The sequence below is a fragment of the Pan troglodytes genome, chromosome 3 (assembly GCF_028858775.2).
Source record: "Pan troglodytes isolate AG18354 chromosome 3, NHGRI_mPanTro3-v2.0_pri, whole genome shotgun sequence".
Classification (NCBI taxonomy): Eukaryota; Metazoa; Chordata; class Mammalia; order Primates; family Hominidae; genus Pan; species Pan troglodytes.
In genome coordinates this window covers 151463195-151476915 of record NC_072401.2, presented here as the reverse complement: position 1 = coordinate 151476915, position 13721 = coordinate 151463195, and the positions used below count along the sequence as shown (strand labels likewise).

Below are 13721 nucleotides of genomic sequence, written 5' to 3'. Positions count from 1 at the left end.
ATTTCCCCCTCCTCCGCTGCAGGGAGAGAGAGGGAAAAGAAAGAGAAAGAGATAGAGGGAAAGACAGAAGGGGAGGGAAAGCAAGTGCTTTGTAAATGCAAACACACCCAATCTGGAGACAGGTGGTGAACTAAAGGTCCTTAGGTCTATCATTCTTTGAAATGTAAGTAAATAAATGGCACAAGGGGAGGTGCCTCTAAATCTCCGTCAAGGTCTCTGTCTTTAACTTCCATGGCTTTTTTTTTTTTTTTTTTTTTTTGCCACTCAAACCCCTTTTAACCCAGGTGCCAGAATTCCTTGCTCACAAAGCTCTGACTCTACAGATATGTGAAAATATTCATGGAGAATTTTCTCCTGGACTCTTGTTTTAACTTTTTTTAGGGGGAAGATCAGGATTGGCTGACTAGAGATATATGCCTCTATCTTTCCATCAGGTGGACTAGAGCCCAGTAAGCCTGAGCGAAGGCTCAGATTTGATAAAGGTATTGGACTGTAGCCATATCTGTTATTGTTGGAGAGGGTAACCCAGGGAAGATCAATCTAAACACATTTCTTCTGGGCAATTTTGCTAAGCTTCTGACCATGGTATTTACTTGGTAAAAATTCACTTTTCTCACTAGTAGATAATTGGTATTATTTTCTTTTTTGGGGAAGAGTGTATACTATCTAATTTGGCAAAGACTTGATGAGCACTTTTGTATCTTATAACTGACATGGGAGAAAATTGTTGATGGAGAAGTTTTGGTCATGGAAATATAAAGCACAATATAACTTTGCATTTTGTTTTCAATATGTTATGCTATTACTAAAAGTTTACATATTTGAGATAATATTTTCATATCATTTTATCTTATGGCACTTATAGTCTTATACTGTATGACGTTATGTGTCTGCCTTATCTGTTGTATAGACCATAATATCATGTTATTAAAATTCATATCTTTATAATCATCAACATCACTAATTTTATTGAGTACTTACTATGTACCAGGCCTTGTGCTAAGGACTTTGCATGTATCATTTACACAATCCTTATGGCAATCTATTATCCTTATATACTTTTTTACAAAGGACGAAGCTGAGCTCAGATGCGATACAACTTGTTGAGGGTCATACCGGTGATAAATTGTAAAGTTCAAATTTATACTTACTTAAGTCTGTCTGCTCTCTTAACCACTTTTCTGAATTATCTCTCATAATTAATGCAATATATTTACCTGGAGGATAATATTTAAATTCCTGAAATGTATAAGGTTAGCATAAAGACATTGAATTGGCTTTCATTACATTGTCTTTATTAGAGTTGTGCAAACTTCATCTTACTTTTCATTACTATCATGTTTTTAGATTTCTGAAAATAGTTACATTTTTGTAGTACATTTTGCACTATTGCTACACACATTGAAGTTTCGTGGTGAAGTTAAATTGCACTGACAAAACATGGATTAACTTTCAACTCTTCTGCTAACATTGTAGAGAACTTTATATTCTTAAGCATTTAATTCAGCTCTGCCCTCAGTTCTTGGCTGAGTTTCATTCATTTATTCAGCAAACATTTATTGGGTGCCTAATATATGCTAGGCCAGTCACTGAGATATTTGTTCAATCAACATTATGAACAATATTATGGGATTATGGGATTATGAAATATAAAATTTGCTATTACGGGATTATGAAATATAAACTTTGCTAAGTGGAAATGATGTTTCCTTTTTTTCCCCCTATAACCTCCATGGTCCCTAGCACATGGCTAAAAATAATAGTCAGTAACAACTTATTAGTTAAATGATCTTATTGAATTGAGGACGATAATTATTTACATGAAGGTAGAGTAGGAAAAAAATCTATATAATGAAGTACAAAGTATTCAGACAACCCATCTAGCACAGATGTCTTTATTCCCCTTCCTTACATCAAATCTGAAATTCATTATATCTGTACCTAGTAAACACACTAATAAATTATTTCATTTATCCAATTAATATTTATTGGGCTTCTGATTTATAATGCTATATGTGAGTTAGAAAGAGAATAAGAATGTTTCCATTCTTAAAGAACTCATAACATACCAGGGGAAATTCATTTATGCAATAAGTATTTATTGAACATCTATTATATGCCAGGCATTCTTCTTGACACTGATGATATAGTTGTGAATAAGTGAAGCTTACATTCTGCTGGGAGTAGATAGGCAAAATGCAATTAAGGAGCAAACAAATAAGATAATGACAAAACGTGATAATCACAATGAAGGCAATAGAATGATTTAATAGACTAACCATAGGGACACATTTTAGATGCAAATGCCATGAATGCCTGTCTTAGGAACTTATATATTTGATTTGAGATCTGAAGGACAAGAAGGACCAATGGTGTGCTGGTAAATTTGTTCTGCAGGGGGCAAAAAAGCCTGATTTATGGCACGTCCTGACTCCCAGGGTATAAATATTCTCACCCTGGCTGATTTCAGGCTACCAGACATTTAATCTGGATTGCAAAATTCCTTATAATTAACAATCAACTCTTTTTTTTTTTTTAACTCTGAAATGACTTTATTTTTTTATTATGCTTTAAGTTCTAGGGTACATGTGCACAACATGCAGGTTTGTTACATATGTATACATGTGCCATTAATGGGTGCAGCACAACAATCAACTCTTGAATACGGGTACAAATCAGCCCTGAGGAGGAACAGGCCTTGACTTATTCAAGGTCCTGAAGGGAAACATTGTGGCTGCAGTGTAATAGCAGATAAAATGATAGTGATGTGAAATCAGCTGAGAGAGATAGGCATAAGTTAGATAATGTATGGCCCTGTAGGTAATGGCAAAGAATTGATTTATTTAAGAGTGGTAGAAAGTCATTGAATGATTTAAAGATGAATGTTATGATCAGATTTCCATTTTTAAAAGATATTCAGGCCTCTATTCTCTAGGATGGAATAAACAGAGGACAGAGGGAAGACCAGAGAAAGTGATTTTTCAATCTAGGAAAGAGATAATGATGGCTTAGATTGGGTTATTGTTCCACCTTTCCTTTCCTCCTCCACCTTGGTTTGGAGTATATTTTCTTGCTTCACTAAATTTGAGATTGACCCTATCTTGTTTTGGCTAATGGAAGATGAGAAGCCATGATGCAGACAATGACTTTAAATGTACATAGTAGTTTATCTTGTCTCTTACACTTTTTTGATCTACCAAGAAAAGACCATGCCCCAGGTGGTGGCACCTATCTAGCCTGATCCGTCTAAGCCAGCTGACTCATAGCCTGAAGCAGAACTGCTCTGGCTAACTCAAAGGACCATAAGCAAGAGACATCTAAACTTATTAACTGCATTAAAATGTCTCTTTAATGGAAGAGTTCCATTAAATAGATTATATTTGAGATATGAATTAATGCATACATAAGTCTGAAATTTTGAGGAGAGATGTGGGCTGGAGAATAAAGTTTTGGTGTTTTTGGTGTATGAATAGTATTTAAAGCCATGGATGGAATTGGATGAAATTTCCTAAGGAATAAGTGAAGTTAACATAAACAAAAAGGCTGACTTAAGACACAGGCTGAAGACACTTCATTCATTGGAGGTCTGATAGAAGAGGGAGAGTCAGCAAAAGAGATTGACAATTGACAAGGAGAAGCAGCATCATAGGAGGAAATCTAGGAGAAATTGTTGGAATCTTTTCATAAAAGAAAATCATTACCATTGAATGCTGCAGTAAAGGTTCAGCAAAAAGCTGACAAATACTTGTTCATTGGGTGTGCTACCATGGAAGTCATTGTATCTTTGATGAGAGCAGTTTCCACAGAGCAACCACTGTACAAGGTAGATTGGGAGTGTAGCGACGAAAAAATGGTGTGAGAAAGAGCAAACAATATATGCAGACAACCAGTCTAAACATTTTGTTATGAAGTGTGGAGAAACTGAACAATAAGAAGAGAAAGTTTGCGTTTCAAGTGCTAGCTATGATTATGACTGCATTAAGTAGTAATCAAAGTTAAAAATCTTTCATTTGACTTTTTTCAATTCTTTTACCCATCTCACTTACTATTTAGCCCAAATCTTCACAACCATTAACAAATCTCAGCCCGCTTCCCTCAGTAAATGACCTTACCTCCTACTTTATAGAGAAAATAAAGGTCTTCATGGCGAACTCACTGGAAACTTATTAATACCCACCCAAAATCTTGTCTATGGTTTTAGAAGATGCCTCTTCAGGTATGAATTCTATCCCATTCTTTCTGTTTTCTGCCAGGAACCTATCTCATCTATTATGTATTATTTGCCCTCTTTTATGTCTCCACCTCTCCTTTCCTATAACCTATAAGCATACTAAAGTTTCTCTCATATTAAAAATATATTGACACTATAATTTACTTTCTCAAACTTGTGTTTCTGTGGTGATCATTTCATTGCTGTCTGTTTCTTCAAACCACATAACTCTTGAAAAGGGAGTCTGCATTTATTACCTCAATAACATTATTCCTTCAACCCAAAGAAATCTTGCTTCTACTTCCATTAAATTGTCCAATGACCTCCCAATTACAAAAGCTGAAGGGTACATTTCATTCCTTGTTTTAAATTCATGAGATAATGAAAATAAAGTTTCATAGCACTGTATTTGGAATTATGTAATTATTTGTAGTTAATTTCATTCCTAAGAATGTTAACTTCATAATCTCTGGGTTCTTTTTTGCATTTCTAGTGCCTAGCAGACTGCCTGTCACATTGTAGGTATTCAGTAAATATTTGTTGAATGAATGATTGAATAAATGGATGGATGCATAAAAACACAATGTCTGTCCTCAAGAAACCGTCAGAGTTCACAGTCTAGTGAGGAATTGGCATTCTATATAACACACATGTGCTTGAAATTCCAACAGTAGAAAATTATATGACATCTACCCAGCCCACACACTAGAATGTGAAATGTCAGTAAATTGCAATCTGTCATTCTTGACTAATGAATCTGTCTATAAATTTGAAACTTTAAAATTTTTAAGTTTCATTATAATTCATATGAAATTAAATAAAATTTAAATAGTGGGTCTTAAAAAGAGAGAAAGGTGAGAAAACCATTTTATGATTATTCAGTGTACAAAATATAAAATCTCTCATTGTTCGAATGAAAACGATTTTACCAGCCTGAAGCACTTTCATAGTAGTAAGTTTTGTGTAGAAGAGACCTTAAAGCTCTTCAAGCCCAACTATTTTCACAACATAAAATCCCCTCTACAGTGTTCTTCTGAAATTTTCTGCTAACAGATATCTGTGATGAGGAACACACTCCCTTTTCTGACACTGAATTTCCAGTTTGCTTGAGCTTTAAATTCTAGAAAACTAGTTTCCAGTAATACATTGGTTCAGTTTAACTATTTAACATAGACGATTTTTACAATCTGAAATAGAGATGCTGTTTTTTTGTGTGTGTGTGTGGAAGGAGGGGGAGAAATAGGGATTCTTTATGAAGGTCAGGAGAACAGTGGGAATTAGTGGAAGTATGTATATAGTATCTACGGTATCCGAGAAAGTATCCGAGAAAGTAATGGAAAGAAATTAATCCATGGCACTGGCAAACGTAAAAGTGATACTGAAAAATCTATGTAACTGAATAAGAGGTATTAAATGTCTTATTTATTGATTCTTATAACAAATTATTTATTTATTGATTCTTATAACAAATGTTTGTTGAATGTGCTGGGTATTATAAGGAAGTGCTGAGGATTCAAGGGAAATAAGTCCCAGTCCACATGATCAGAGAGTTTACAGATTAGTAAAGGGATAGTGGGCCAACCAAACAATGAGTGCTGCAAATTGTTTCAATGTTAAGATAGATTAGAGAATATCCCTTGTGCTGAGTCTTGAAATGACTAGCAAAATGGGGAACAATTAAATTAACAAGTTGATTTATCAGGTGGATATAAGACATTGCTCCTAAGAATTAAATGATATACACTATTTTCAGACAAATATGGAGCATTATGAAAACTGACTACACAATGGTATATAAAATAGGAGTCAACAAATTTCAAACAATTAGAATTATACAAAACCTGTTCTCTGACTACTGTGATGTTAAATTAGAAAACAATAACACAATGATAATTTAAAATTCCGTAATTTGGAAATGAAAGATTATTTATGGAAAGTATGGAGGATGGGTTAGAGTTTCATGGTTGGATGCAGGAATCCAAGTGGAGAAGCTGCTAATGTACCAGATGAAAGATGATAAAGGTCTGAATTGAGAGAGTATGAGTGGGAAAGGATGGAAGGGATTTAATGACTCTATTAGGGGATTGAGGGAGAGTGGATAGTGGAGATGACTTTCGGGCTTATGGATGGACAGTAGTGTCGTTATGTGTGAGAGGGACATGTTGATTGAGATAGAGATAGTCGGCTATTCAAATTTGGATCTCAAGAGTGGTCTAAGCAAGATATATGGATTTGTGCACATTGAAGTGCTAAATATAGCCAAGGTCATGGACCATATCATTCAAGTAAAGGGTTAGAAGGTAGCCAAGGAAAGAAATAGCTTTGGGGAACACACAATAGCTGGAGGTGGTCAAAGCAAAATGAGCCCATGAAGGAGAAAGGCAAAATTGTCAGAAGTGAATGAAATTGAATGGATGATTGATTTCAGATGAACAAATGATTGAGCTCAGGTGAATGAATAATTCCAGCTGGACTCTGAGGAGCACATAGTAAGTAGTGCTAGAGACTAGAGTCTTTTGGTTGGGAGTTTTTGTTCTTGTTTTTCTTTTTTGCCTGTCAGCTCATACCTAAGTTGGCAGTTTTAATGCCTTACATTCCTTTTGCTTAACTTCATTGTAAAACCTCTAAGAATTCATCACTTTACCTCTGTTTTTTTTTGCCCTGGTCTCCCTTTTGGTCTCTCTTTGAATAAGTATTCTAATCAGAGGTTATTTATAATTTATATTTCAGAACTGAAATTCTAGTTTGGTGGAATTGGTTTAGCTACTAGATTTTACATAAGCAATAGTTAGAAATTCAGAGATGTTATAATTGGCCTAAAGTCACACACTAAGTCTCAGTTGCCATCTAAAGGTTTATCTGCAGCAATGTTAGATTTTCATATGTTTTAATTGCCTTTTTAGAGATCTCCTTTAACTCTATATACTACTTTTTAAAAAGTATATCTGCATTTATTTTGTATGTTGGATGCAGTCCTAATATGACTTAGCTCAATGGTCTATAGAGGGCTTTTAGTTTAGCACTTAAAAGGATTATACCCAAAGTATTTAACAGTTTTTTTTCTCTAAAATAGACATATCTTTTTCTTAATTATTGTATTAACACAAGCTCATTATAAAGATTTAAAAAATACATACATATATAGGATTGAAAGGGAAAGTCCTGACAATACTACATTTTCCACTTCCTTCCAAAGATAGACACTGTTGATGGTCTTAGTTTGGTGTAAATATTAGACAAGAAAGGTTGCACTCTGTTGAGTAACAAATGAACCCTAGATTCTCTGTCGCTTCATGTTTCATAAAGACTTATTTTCCCCCTACATCAATCACAGTGTGATAGACAGTTTACCTTATAGCTCCACCATTTGGTGCACAGGCTTCCTGGGGCACTGTGGCAGGGAAAGAGTGGACTTCAGCCCATGTCTGGTAGGGGCTCACACCTCATGTACTCACATCTCATTGGTTAGAGTCTAATTACATGTCCTCAAAGTAATTTTAAAGGGGTATGGAAAATATAGGGGAGCACATGGATAATTTGGTGAGTACTAATTGTCTCTGCTGTAGTATACATTCTTCCATATTTTTCCTGTGCATTTGCAAATAAATAAACCAAGATACACATATATGTTGTATGTTTTAAGCATAGATGTGTATTTTTACAAATGTGAATTCCTCATTAGTGAAAATTTAGTTTCATAATGTTGCTTTCAAAATAATATTATCCTTAAATAATACCTTCACTTGTGAACTTCATCATATCCTTCCTAGGTATGTAGTGAACCTGTTCCCTGCTCATGTATTCAATTCCAAGTGTATTCAGATGTGAGTATCTTTAATCTCTTGATCTATATTGGCTCCTTTCCTATCTGACTTGAAAACCTCCTGCCTTGAAAAATAAAACAACAACAAAAATTTCACTAAATCCTAATGCTTTCTTTAGCTTCTATGATTGTCTTTCTTTCATTGCAAGGTTAACTTCTTTACCATTGCTGTAAAATTTCACTCTTTATATCTCCAGATTGCCCCTCCCATCACCTTTGCCCCATCCTTTTCCTCCTTCACTTTTCTGCAGTGATTTTCACTGTTATGCTGTCCATTGAAGGTAGCAATAGTGCTTTATTAACCATTATATTCTACACTGCTCCCCTCCCAGGAGTTAGCATAGCAATTTTTACTAAGTAGATACTCTATAAATAAGTACAGTAAACAAACAGGATTATTGAGCAGCAGAGTGATTAAGAATTCAGGTTCCAGGGGCTATCTGCCTGGGTTTGAATATCATCTCTACCTATTGCTAATGGTCTAATCTTGGGGAAAATAATCACAGCTCTGCTTTCATTTCCTCATCTGTAAAATGGAGATAGTAATAGTACTTAATCTATGGGATGTCTCTAAGAATAAAACATGATAATCCATATATAGCAATTAGCACACTTGGCATATGGCAAATATTTTAATGTTTCTATTCTTAAGACTCAAACTTAAAAATTCTCCTTTACCTTAATATGATATCACTTAACATACCACGTGTCTTTATATAAAGTGTGTCCTCTGAGCTTTATAGTTACCTTCTGAAGTAAACAAGGCAGAAATTACCCACTTTTACTGATGAATCCCCTGAAGTTCCAGGGGGCAGTGTAGAGCACAGTGAAAAATAATGGAGTCCTGGCTCTGTACCTTCCAGGTTAAAGGATCTTGGGAAAGTTGCTTCTCCGAGTAAACGGACTAATCACAGTACTTTACAAAAACAAAAACAGAACAAAACTGTTGAAGCTTACATGAGATAATTCACAAGGAATGCTAACCAATACCTTATAAATACAGCCTTTGCTCGGTATCCTTGGGGAACTGGTTCCAGGACTTCCCCTACCTCCATCATTCCAAGATCCGAGAATGCCCAAGTTCCTGATAAAATGTGTAGTATGTATTTGCACATAATCTATGCACATTTTCCCATATGTTTTATTTTTTAAAATGTATTTACTTTTTCTATATGTTATTGGGGTATTGGTGGTATTTGGCTACAAGTTAAGTTCTTTAGTGGTGATTTGTGAGATTTTGGTGCACCCATCACCCAAGCAGTACACGCTGCACCCTATTTGTAGTCTTTTATCCCTCATCCCCCTCCCACCTTTCCCCCCAAGTCCCCAAAGTCCATTGTATCATTCTTATGCCTTTGCATCCACATGTCTTAGCTCTCACATATCAGTGAGAACATATGATGTTTGGTTTTCCATTCCTGAGTTACTTCACTTAGAATAATAGTCTCCGATCTCATCCAGGTTGCTGCAAATGCCATTAATTCATTTCTTTTTATGGCTGAGTAATATTCCATTGTGTGTGTGTGTATACATGCATACACCAGTTTCTTTATCCGCTCATTGATTGATGGGCATTTGAGTTGGTTCTATGTCTTTGCAATTGTGAATTGTGCTGCTATAAACATGCATGTGCAAGTATCTTTTTCGTATGATGACTTCTTTTCCTTTGGGTAGATACCCAGTAGTGAGATTACTGGATCAAACGGTAGTTCTACTTTTAGTTCTTTAAGGAATCCCTACACTGTTTTCCATACTGGCTGTATTAGTTTACATTCCCACCAGCAGTGTAGAAGTGTTCCCTGATCACTGCATCCATGCCAACATCTGCTGTTTTTAATTTTTTGATTATGGCTGTTCTTGCACATTGTGGTTTTGATTTGCATTTCCCTGATCATTAGTGATGTTGAGCATTTTTTCATATGTTTGTTGGGCATTTGTATATCTTCTTTTGAGAATTGTCTATTCAGGTCCTTAGCCCACTTTTTGATGGGATTTTGTATTTTTTTCTTATTGATTTGTTTGAGTTTGTTGCAGATTCTGGTATTAGTCCTTTGTCAGATGCATAGATTGTGAAGATTTTCTCCCACTCTGTGGGTTGTCTGTTTACTCTGCTGACTGTTCCTTTTGCTGTGCAAAAGTTCTTTAGTTAATTAAGTCCCAAATATTTATCTTTTTTAAATTTTTATTTTTTATTATTATACTTTAAGTTCTGGGGTACATGTGCAGAATGTGCAGGTTTGTTACATAGGTATACATGTGCCATGGTGGTTTGCTGCACCTGTCAACCCGTCATCTACATTAAGTATTTCTCCTAATGTTCTCCCACCCCCCACAGGCCCCATAATGTGATGTTCCCCTCTCTGTGTCCGTGTGTTCTTATTGTTCAACTCCCACTTATGAGTGAGAACATGCAGTGTTTGGTTTTCTGTTCCTGTGTTAATTTGGTGCAGATGATGGTTTCCAGCTTCATCCATGTCCCTACAAAGGACATGGACTTATTCCTTTTTCCGGCTGCATAGTATTCCATGGTGTATATGTACCACACATTCTTTATCCAGTCTATCACTGATGGGCATTTGGGTTGGTTCCAAGTCTTTGCTATTGTGAACAGTGCCATAATAAACATAGGTGTGCATGTGTCCTTATCTTTGTTTTTATTGCATTTGCTTTTGGGTTCTTGGTCATGAAATCCTTGCCTAAGCCAATGTCTAGAAGGGTTTTTCCACTGTTATCTTCTAGAATTTTTATAGTTTCAGGTCTTAGATTTAAGCCCTTAATCCACCTTGAGTTGATTTTTGTATAAGGTGAAAGATGAGGATCCAGTTTTTTTCTCCTAAATGTGGCTAGCCAATTATCCCAGCACCATTTGTTGAAAAGGGTGTCCTTTCCCCACTTTGTTTTTGTTTGCTTTGTTGAAGATCAGATGGCTGTAAATATTAGGGTTTATTTCTGGGTTCTCTCTTCTGTTCCATTGGTTTATATGCCTATTTTTATACCAGTACCATGCCGTTTTGGTGACTATGGCCTTATAGTATAGTTTGAAATCAGGTAGTCTGATGCCTCCAGATTTGTTCTTTTTACTTAGTCTTGCTTCGGTTATGCAGGCTCTTTTTGGTTCCATATAAATTTTAGAATTGTTTTTTTAAAAATTCTGTGAAGAATGATGGTGGTATTTTGATGGGGATTGTGTTGAATTTGTAGATTGCTTTTGGCAGTATGGTCATTTTTACAATATTGATTCTACCTATCCATGAGCATGGCATGTGTTTCCATTTTTTGTGTCATGTATGATTTCTTTCAGCAGTGTTTTTTAGTTTTCCTTGTAGAGGTCTTTTGCCTCCTTGGTTAGGTATATTCCTAAGTATTTTATTTTTTGTTTGCAGCTATTGTAAAAGGGGTTGAGTTTTTGATTTGATTTTCTGCTTGGGCACTGTTGGTGTATGGAAGAGCTACTGATTTGTGTACATTAATCTTGTATCTGGAAACTTTGCTGAAATTTTTAAATCAGTTCTAGGAACTTTCTGGAGGAGTCTTTAGAGTTTTCAAGGTAAATGATCATATCTTCAGCAAACAGTGACAGTTTGACTTCCTCTTTAGAGTTTTGGATGCCCTTTATTTCTTTCTCTTGTCTGATTGCTCTGGCTAGGACTTCCAGTATTACATTGAAGAGGAGTGGTAAGAGTGGGCATTCTTGTCTTGTTTCAGTTCTCAGAAAGAATGCTTTCAACTTTTCCCTATTCAGTATTATGTAGGCTGTGGGTTTGTCATAGATGGCTTTTATTACATTGAGGTATGTCCCTTGTATGCTGATTTTGCTGGGAGTTTTAATCATAAAGCGGTGCTGGATTTCGTCAAATGCTTTTTCTGCATCTATTGACATGATCATGTGATTTTTGTTTTTAATTCTGTGTAAGTGGTGTATCACATTTATTGACTTGCATATGTTAAACCATCCCTGCATCCCTGGTATGAAACCCACTTGATCATGGTGGCTTATCTTTTAGATATGTTGTTGGACTCAGTTAGCTAGTATTTTGTTAAGGATGTTAGCATCTACGTTCATCAGGGATATCGGTCTGTAGTTTTCTTTTTAGTTATGTCCTTTCCTGGTTTTGTTAGTAGGGTGATGCTGGCTTCAAAGAATGAATTAGGGTTCACTCTTTCTGTATCTTGTGGAGTAGTGTCAAAATGATTGGCATCAATTTCTTCTCCTGTACTTTAAATCATCTCTAGATTACTTATAATACAAAATGCTATGCAAACTCTATGCAAATAGCTTTCCTACTATATTGTTTTTAAATTTATATTATTTTTATTGTATTTTTAAATTTTTTTTTCTGAATATTGTCAATCTGTGGTTGGTTGAATCTGCAGATGCAGAACCCAAGGACACCGAAGGCCGACTGTAGTTAATCCATATTGATATTCTGTTTTCCATTTCTACAAAAATGTTATGTTCTCTGAACGTACATTTTGAATATACGTTACATAATTCAGTCTAGTACGCTCTTCTTTTTGATGACATTGAGATCCAACTAGTCTGTAATTTTCTAAAGCAGAGGGTTTCTTCTCATGTGTTCTGTATCTTTTATTAATAATATATCTGAACTAGTAGCTAGAAGGTGCTCAATAGTTACCTGATAATATTTTTGTTATAATATTTCAAACTATATATTGGTCCCATTATCTGTGGACAATAGAAAGTAATGAGTATTTTAAAAATACTTATGTAAATTTCTCTTTAGACTTGAAGAAGTAGATTTTTTAAAAAGTAGAACCTTTGCCTTTTGTGAACTTTAGTCTTACTCTATCAAATAATGAGATTTCTGGAGCACTTTGTGTTCCTATTTATAGGAACTAGAGATTTGCCAAATTATTTTAAAATAGCAGCCCCTTCTGTAAGAACTAAGCTTTGTGATGATAATGATTATAATAATACTGATATGTATAAATGAGGCTGTTTGTATTCATCGGTATATGCTATGCTGTTGCAGCCATTTCTCTGAGAGCAATCTCCTTTCTGATATATGTAGTTCATTTGCACTATAATTTTCAGTCCTAAAGTTTAGTAATTGCAAAGCATCTGAGTAGCATGGAGTGAAGAAAACTACTCAGCTGTGATTTTTAGTATCTCTGTGTTAGTAACATTTTAAAAGATTATAGCTCTTGTTATTAAAAATCTGTGATTTGCAATTGAATTTGAAAAATGCACTTACAACTTGAAAACTAATAGTATGCAATTAAAACTTTAACAAAATTTCAGGACAAGTTAAATTGGATAAAATCATGACTATTATTGAACCAGTGAGTAAAAAAATGGAGACAGCAAAGCAACAGCACTTTGAGGAGTCCAGGTAATGTATAATTAGTTAACCTATAGAAAATATATATTTTCTTCTACTTTACCAATATTCCCTGACCAATTGTCATGGTCTCTCAAGTTTTTCTATTAACACCCCATGCATGAAGCTAATTTATTGTTCTGCTTGAGTTCCTCAAAGCATATCAATTATCAAAATTTTTGTTTTCAGTTCAATTAACTTTTGAACTGAAGGATGTCTGAGTAGTTAAGTAAACCATCTGGGTTTTACAGTGCATAAGCTTGAATCCAATTTGTGGCTTTCCTGGGGAAAAAATGCCATATTTTATGATAATATTACATAAGTTTAGAATTTTAATAACTCATCT

At 34.9% G+C, this 13721-nt stretch overlaps 1 protein-coding gene across 21 annotated transcripts in view; it reads left to right on the top strand.

Moving 5' to 3' along the window:
* IQCM (IQ motif containing M) overlaps nucleotides 1-13721 on the top strand; it is a 464883-nt gene that overhangs the window by 116622 nt on the left and 334540 nt on the right. For all 21 annotated transcript variants that reach the window (XM_054683879.2, XM_054683878.2, XM_054683880.2 and 18 more), the window contains one exon: nucleotides 13297-13387. In XM_054683879.2, coding sequence (XP_054539854.1) covers nucleotides 13297-13387 — 91 coding nt within the window. The remainder of the gene's footprint in view (nucleotides 1-13296; nucleotides 13388-13721) is intronic.